Source organism: Bos indicus, chromosome 21 (assembly GCF_029378745.1).
Source record: "Bos indicus isolate NIAB-ARS_2022 breed Sahiwal x Tharparkar chromosome 21, NIAB-ARS_B.indTharparkar_mat_pri_1.0, whole genome shotgun sequence".
NCBI lineage: Eukaryota > Metazoa > Chordata > Mammalia > Artiodactyla > Bovidae > Bos > Bos indicus.
This window is the reverse complement of record NC_091780.1, coordinates 68,797,487-68,805,217: the sequence shown is the minus strand read 5'-3', so window position 1 is coordinate 68,805,217 and position 7,731 is coordinate 68,797,487. Positions and strand designations below refer to the sequence as shown.

The 7,731-nt window shown below is 69.0% G+C and overlaps 1 protein-coding gene across 1 annotated transcript in view; it reads right to left on the bottom strand.

The window, feature by feature from the left end:
- Positions 1 to 932: 932 nt before the first annotated feature.
- KIF26A (kinesin family member 26A) overlaps positions 933 to 7,731 on the bottom strand; it is a 38,956-nt gene continuing 32,157 nt past the window's right edge. Inside the window, exons 12-16 of the mRNA XM_070775842.1 lie at positions 4,425 to 7,263; positions 2,975 to 3,180; positions 2,863 to 2,883; positions 2,356 to 2,506; positions 933 to 2,171 (exon numbers count right to left, since the gene is read on the bottom strand). Of these exons, the coding sequence (XP_070631943.1) occupies positions 1,990 to 2,171; positions 2,356 to 2,506; positions 2,863 to 2,883; positions 2,975 to 3,180; positions 4,425 to 7,263 (3,399 nt within the window). The 3' untranslated portion in view covers positions 933 to 1,989. The remainder of the gene's footprint in view (positions 2,172 to 2,355; positions 2,507 to 2,862; positions 2,884 to 2,974; positions 3,181 to 4,424; positions 7,264 to 7,731) is intronic.

The following is a 7,731-nucleotide window of genomic DNA, read 5'->3' as shown; positions in this document are numbered from 1 at the left end:
TTAAGGATGGGGAGGGGCCTGCACTCTGGAGAGCTCAGGGCCGCTGGACCCTCCTCTGGGAGCGGCCGCGATCACGGGGCTCACGCGTCTGTTCGGCTTGTGCCCCGAGGCCCAGGGGGCCCAGCCCTGCGTCCGATGAGGGGAGCAACAGTGAGTCGCTCACCACACCCCCGGGGGCCCCCCGACGCGGGAGACAGGCGGAGAGCACACACAGGATTCCCCGGTCGGGGGCTGCACCCCGGGACAGCGAGGCCACCGAGCAGTGGGCCCCACACTGGCCGGCTGGAGTGGGGGTCCCAGGCATAGCATCCGCGAGAGGCCCAGTGGGCTGGGAGGGGCCTCCAGGTGCCCGCGTGGGTGCATGGGGTGGGGGCATCCAGAGGAGATGAGCGCGGCCGCCCGGGAGCACCCAGGGCCACGGGGCAGGAGGCCTGAGCACAGGAGAGGGGAGGGTGACGGTGCTGGGTGAGGGGCTCCTGCCGGCTCAGGCGGTCCTGGACCCTGACCCCGTGGAGTGTTCAGGGGTTTGTATTCTGGAAAAGCAGATGGGGTGCAGAGGTGGGGGGCAAAGGAAGGAGCTTGGGTGTCCCAGAGGGGCTCCTCCTCCCCACTGCCAGGGTTCCCAGCTAACACAGCCTCTGGGAAGAGGCCAGGGATCCCCAGAAAGCGCTGTTTCCTGTCGGCCAAGCCCCCCGGGAGCTGAGCTGGGCTGGGCGACTGCAGACAAAGGGGCTGGGAGCAGGGACAGAGCGCAGATAGGGGCTGGAGCCCCGGGCTTGCAGCAGGGCCTCCTCCCCATCCACACCCTCTTGCCGACGGCTGGCCCCCACTGTGGGGTTTGTGGATGGAAGGTGCCCCCCGCAGCCTCCTTGCCCCGCCTCGCCCCGGAACCCTCGGAGGACGGCCCGCCAGGTGGACTCAGGAGCCTCGTGAACAAGGGACGCATCTTTTATTCACAAATAAAAACCGCAGCAAGCTGTTATCTACATGTTTGTACAAAAGTTCCGACGACCCTAGAAAATCCACAACGGTCAGAAAAAAAGAACCCATCGTGACAGGAACGTCCCGCTCCTGTTAGCAGGCTCATCCCGGTCTGCATTTGGCCTCCCAAGGACCCTCGCCCTGCCCAGGGACCTCCCCACCCCGGCAAGAGCCCGGCCGCAGGAACACCTTCCATAGAAAATCATAAAAACATAGATCATTTATCTTCAAGTTCCCACTGCAAATACCGCGTTTGTAGGCAAAATGATACAAAAATACGAACCTGACAGCACCTTTACAAGACCCTCATCCCCCAATCTGTGTGTGTGGGTTGGTCTGTTTTGTTTTTTTGCTTGTGGTTTGGTAAGAATTCCTGCCGTGGAAGAAGGCGCCAGATGCCTTCAGTTCAGCCCTTGGGCGCTGCCCTCCTGGTGACGTCAGGACAGAGCAGGTCCAGGGGACAGAGAGTCAGCCACCCCACCCAGAAGACCCACCCGCTCCAGGCTCCATCCGAGATCAGCAGAGAGAACACACACGGAGTCTGCAGACCCCTAAGGCCGGCTCTGTTGAGAGGAAACGGCTGTGAAGGAAAAGTAACCCTGAACCTAAAGCAGAGAGCCTGGCGAGCCCAGGGCCGCTCTGCCGCACGGAAATCGCTTAGCTGTACACAAGGCGCGATCCGATCCGACAGCCAGTCCGGCGGCCCCTGGAAAGCCACAGGCACTGCCCGGGGGCCGCTGTGTGCTGGTGGCCCGAGTTCTTAGCACCAAATGCAGAAAGGAGAGAAACCCAGTCCAAGTTTAAAGGCACTTGCGTCACAGTCCTCCCGAGTCCTGCATACTCGCTCCTCCGCCCGCGGGCACGCTCCCTCGCCTCCAAGACGCCCCCCCTCCTGCCCTGTCCCGCAAGGGACCCTACACATCCTCCTCCCTCCGACCCCCAGCACATCCTCGCTCCATCCCAGGTCCCATCCACGAGCCCCCGACGCCAGGGGCCCGTGGCCCAGCCTCAGACGTCCACCTCCTGGGGCCCCGGGGCGGTGGCGGGGGCGGCCGCGCTGATGTCGAAGCAGGTGACCATCATGACGTGGGCCTTGCACAGGTTCACGCACTGCTCCAGGGCGGCGGTGGCGCGCTCCAGGGCCACCAGGTACTCAGCCGACTCGGGCTCCAGCCCCGGGTCCACCTCGACTGCAGGGGTCGGGGGGAGCGGAGAGCTGGTCAGGCCCGGGTCCCCGCGGGGCCGAGGCGTCGCCCCTCCCCCTCCCAGCCTCCGGGTACCCCGCCGCCCCCTGGGCCTGGGGTGAAATGGTTGGACCGGGGTGCTGGGCAGGGCTGGCAGTCCGGGGTCCCTGGGCGGGGCTGGAAGACTCACACTGCTCCAGCCAGCGGCCGGGCTCCAGCATCAGCCGGCCCTGGGTCTCAGCCAGCTCCCCGCGCAACAGCTCCCGCTTCGCCTGCACCTCCTGCAGCCGCTGCAGCCTGCGCTCGGCCAGCCGCAGCCTGGCACTGACGCACACCGGGCCCTGAGCATGGGGGTGGGGCATGGAGGGGCTCAGGCATGGACGACGGCCTGCTCCCTAGGGTTCCGGCACCCCAGCCTTGACCCGAGCCCGGTTCCACACCCCAGGCCTGGACAGGCGCACAGTGGGGCTGCCGAGGTGGGCAGTGGTTAGGCCCTGCCCCTCCCTTACCGCCCCACTCCCCACCCCCGTGGGGCTCAGACCATGGGCCCCCAAGGCCTCCTGGAACCCAGGCCCAGGATGAGCGCCATAGCTGTGGGAAGGCCCCCCCCAACCAAGCGCAATTCCAGGGCACAAGGGAGGTGGCCACAGGACCCCCTCCACTGCCAGGGGCTCAGGACCAGCGGGGCTGTTCCTACCTTTTCCAAGCTCTGGGAGGGCTGCAGACAAGAGGGGAAGGTGAGGTTGGCGGGCTGCCAGCAGCACCGAGAAGCCCCCCTGCCCTCCCAGCCACACCCCCGCTGTCCCCACCTCTGCCGGGCCCTCCCTGGGGGGCACACGGCGCCGCTGCAGCCGCTCCACGTCGTCAATCTCGTACACCTTGATCTCGAAGGGCTCCTTCAGCGTGCCGGCCAGGGGCGGGGGCAGGTCCACCCACTGCCCCGGGAGGCTGGGCTTGCGGCCCAGGGCGGCGGTGTCGGGCATGGGGGCCTGGATCAGCCGTCGCCGCTGCAGACCTGAACAGACAGCCGGGCGCTGGGCGTGCAGAGGCCAGACCCCCCAGCCCCCAGCCTGGCCACGGCTCTGACGGGCAGAGCCCACAGGGGCCCAGTCCCAAAATGCTCAGCCTAGTGCTGGCCAGAAACCCTGACAGGTTTTGGAACAGATAGGACTCCAGCCGCCCCCCAGCACCTCCCTCCTGGACAGCCACACACCAGCCTCCTCGCACGGCACATCCTCAAGGCCACAACCCTTGACCTCTGGCGGTCACCCTTGAACACCCTAACAGGCTGCACAGCCTCCTAACTCACAGGCGTCTCTACTCCCACTGCCCCCGGACAGACCCCGAAGCCAGGCCCACACTGGCACCCCCACGCCCCCAGGACGCCCCTCTCTACCACCTCCGCCAGCCTCCGGCTTTCCCATGCACCTTCTTGGTTCAGAGCGCGCGTGCCTCACTCACAATGCCCTGGAAAGCGTCCACCAGTGCCCAAATCCCCCAGCCACACTCAGCCTGAGGAACAGCCCACCCTAGCTGGGTCCGCAGAGACGGGGGTCCAGGGGACGGACATGGGGCTTCCAGACAGCCAGCGGACTTGGTAGCCCCCCGTCCTCTCCCAGCCCCGCACGCCTCGGCAGGGTAACCTCGGGGGGCCCACCCTCGCCAGCCCACTCTGACAGGACGGGGACCAGCCTGGGGGCAGCACAGGGGGGCAGAGAAGGACACACACGGGGTGCGTTTACAAACCGCAGAGGGCAGGGCACGCCTATCCCTTCGGCCTGCGTCTGAACCCGTCAAGGGTGTGGTGACCCACAGACGGAAGGGCAGATGAAACCCAGGAGGGTCTGGGAACGCAGGAACCGAAATACCAGACCCTCATCGCCCTTCCGTCCCGGGCGGTGTCACTGTTAATGGAGCAGTACAGCCTGTCTCCCCTCCTGGCCCGTAGGGAGGTGTCTGCCCTACCCATGCCTCATCCAATCAGCAGACGACCCGCAGGACCCCTATCCCACTCCCTGTATCCTGGGTATAAAAGCGGAATAAGGACCCCTGCTCGTCGTCGGTTCTCCCTTGAGCTGGCCTGCTGTTCTAACAGCGTCTCCCGTTCTAATGAACTTTATTCTTCTTTCCTTCTGCCTCACATCTGGAAATTCATTCCCAACCCACACCCGGACCACGACAAGGGGCTGCTTACACCTGGGATCCACCAAGGGGGCGCCCTGCGGTGCAGGGTGGCCCGTGGCCGAGACGGACACCCACCTGTGGCCCTCTTCTTGGGGGACTTGAGGCTGCGGGAGCGGGCGCCCGGGGAGGCGGCCCCGCTGTCGCTCATGGAGTCGGGGGCCGAGGAGGTGCTGCCCGTGGCCTCGCTGTCCCGCAGCACGCTCTCGTAGCCGCTGCTGCCGCCGCTGTGATAGAAGAGCGCCGTGCGGCCCATGGCGGGCGGCAGCTCCCCGCTCAGCACGCTGCTGTTGTCGCTGCCGTGGCCGCTGCTGTAGCGCTGAGGCCGCCGGGGCGCCGTCACCTTGCTGTACGGCGAGGGCAGCGCTGGGCTGGCGGGTGGCCGCTCCTCCGAAACGTTCACGCCGCTGTCGTTGCCGCTGTCCGAGTCGGCAGAACCCCAGGAGGGGCCGCCCCGGCCGCGGGTGCCCCCAGCCGCCAGCTCGTGCACGCGGCTGTGGGTGGCCCGGAGCGCCTGCTTGGTGCCCATGATGGTGCCCCGGCTGGCCTTGGCCCCGACACCCGGCGCCACCCGCGGGGCTGCCCTGGGGCCCGTCACGGGGCCGCAAGGGGCCTTCCCCACCGTGGGGGCCAGTGGCTTCGCCGAAGAGCCCAGGGCCCGGGGCCCGCCAGCCACTACACTGCGGCCCTTGGTCCCGCTGCTGGGGGGCTTGGGGGCCCCCGCGCCCTTGGCGGGGCTGCTCCTACAGGCAGGCACGGGCCCAGGCGTGGGGCTGGTGGGTGGGACACCCAGCCGGGGCACAGCGCGGGCAGGCCGGCCGGGGGCTTCCCTGGCCTTGCTGCTGCCATGTGCCAGGCCCTCACAGCGCTCCAGAGATCCATGGGTGGCAGGTCGGCACGCTGTCTCTGCCTTGCCAGTCCGGGCCTTCAGGCTGGACGTGGCCCTGGGGATGGAGTGGTCAGCCCGGCCACCAGGCCTGGCCTCCCCGTCCCCTCGGAGGAAGGCAGCAGACCCGGGCCAAGCCGGGCTTCCGGCCTGCGGAGAGGACGGCCCGGGGCCGGTCTTGTGCTCCAGACTGGATTTGCGCACGGGGGGCGCTGGGGGGGCCACACCGCCAGGCCTCGCACAGAAGCCCCCCTTGGGAGCTGCGCTCTTCTTGCTGGCGGGGGTGGCCTTGGGGCTGCCCAGGCAAGCCGCTGCCTCCGCCGGTGCATCCCCAAAGGAGGCGGAGGGCGTGCTCACCCCCAGCGTGGTGGCCCCCCTCCGCAGGGGTGGGATCGGGGCCACGACTTCTGGCCTGTGGGCCACACGGCCCACCTCACAGCCATCCACCACCCTGCGGCCACAAGCCAGCGTCGGGGCTGGGCTGGGGGCCCTGCCGGCTGAAGCCAGGGGTGGCGGGCCACAGTCATCAGCCCGGAGCAGCCAAGGGTCCTCGAAGAGGCCTCCGGGGCCAGGTGGGCCCGCAGCCAGGCGGGGGCAGCCCACGCGACCGGCCGTGGAGGTAGTCCTCGGTGTGCGGGGCAGGCTGGAGTGGAGGGTCTGTGCGGAGGCCGGCCCCCGGGGCAACACAGCAGATGGCTCCTGGCCGGGTCGGCCGGGGGCTGCCACAGCCTCCTCCGCGGGACAAGGACCCCGGGCAGGCAAGGGACTGTCCAATCTGCCATGCTCTGAGCGCTGAAGGCCACTGTCCTCCGGAGACCCACCGTCCAGGATGGAGGAGCCCAGCAAGGGGGGCCCTGCCGGCACCTCAGAGCCGACGGGGTCCGGGGGGCCCGCTGGCGTGGGGCCAAGGCTGTCCGCCGTGCACATGCTGACCTCGCTGAGCCAGGAGCTGCCAGACGAGCTCTGGCTGCCGCCCGCCCAGGCCGCCCCGTCCAGGGCCCCGCCGGGGGGTGGTGAGGTGTATGCGTCGAACTCGTCATTGATGCTGCTGATGATGCTCACTGGCCTCGAGCCCGAGGCCAGGGCCTGCAGGGAGCAGTCACTGCCGAGGCTGGCCAGGCTGGAGGGGCGCCCGGGGCCGGCGAGGCACCCCAGCGACAGCTCTTCCACCAGCGTGAACACCAGCTCGTCCTCCCCGTTCAGCTCCACGGGCTGCTGCAGGGTTACTGTGGTGGTCAGCAGGCCCCGCTCCAGCCGGTGGCCGCGTGCAGGCGGGCAGGGGCGCTCGGCCTGCCCACTCCTGCCCACAGGGGGCGTCCGTATCGCACCCCCGTCACCCCCGCCAAGCTCCTCAGAGGCCCCGCCAGCTTCCGGCTGCCAAGGCGGGGGTGGGGCCAGGTTGGGCAGCGGCCTCCCGCCTCCACCCGACGTGGTCTTATCTGGCAGAGTGGGCAGCTCAGGCCTGGTGGTGCCCTCCTCTCTCTGGTCAGCGTTGGCCTTGGGGGGCTCCGGGGCACCCCGATGAGTGTCTGGGCTGGGGCTGCCGCGAGGCGTGCTGGCAGCCAGTGGAGCGCCCACGGGCGTCCTGGGGGCCGCGGCCTCAGGCGGCGAGGGCTTCCTGCCCGTGCGGGCTGGGCCGGCCTGGGCCCCAGGGTGGCCCTCGGTGCCGGGAATGCAGCCCAGCCGCTCCTGCAGCTCCGCGAAGGTGCTGCAGCGGAAGTGGTCGGCCTCCCGCGGGCCCGGGGTGGGGCGGGGGCGGCTCAGCGCGGGGATGATGGGCACGAAGTCAGGCGGGCCCTCGCTGTCCGTGAGCTCACGGTCCGACAGCGCCGTCCCGCCAGGCCCCACGTAGATGACCGTGTCACAGGACTGCTCACTGCTTGAGGAGTAGTCGGGGTCGCCGGGAGAGCTGGCGGCCAGGTGGTCGGGGTCCGGGGCCACGGCGCGTGGATGGAAGGGGCGCAGGTGCGGGGGGCGACGGGCACGGCCTTCCTCACATGAGCTGTCCCCACCGGAGGAGCTGGATGCGTACTGGGGACACAGCAGGGCCCCCCTGAGCGTCGTCCCGCCTGCCCCTCTCCCCCAGCACCCCCAGCCGCACGCGCCACACTCAAGGGACAGAAGTGATGGCATGGCCACCAGACTTGTCCCTGCCCCCAGCAAGGTCTCAGGTCCCCAACACAACCGGACCTCCTCAGCAACATCCCAGAAAGTGGTAAGCTGAGTCGCAGGGAGGCGAGGATACGCCCTAGGCACACACAGCGTCAACTGTAAACCCAGGATTCAGACCCAGGGCCCGGGCCTCAGGGCACCCCAACTCCATCCTCCAGACCCAGTGAGGGCCCCAGGGCGTGCCCTGTAGGACCAGACCTGGGAGGGTACAGGCCACGGTGGTCCAGTAGGCTGCCCTGGCCACATGCCTCCCCGGGGCCAGGTAAACAGAGACCAGGCCACCACAGCCCCCAACATGAGCCGCTCCAGTTCTCCTGGGGGCGACCA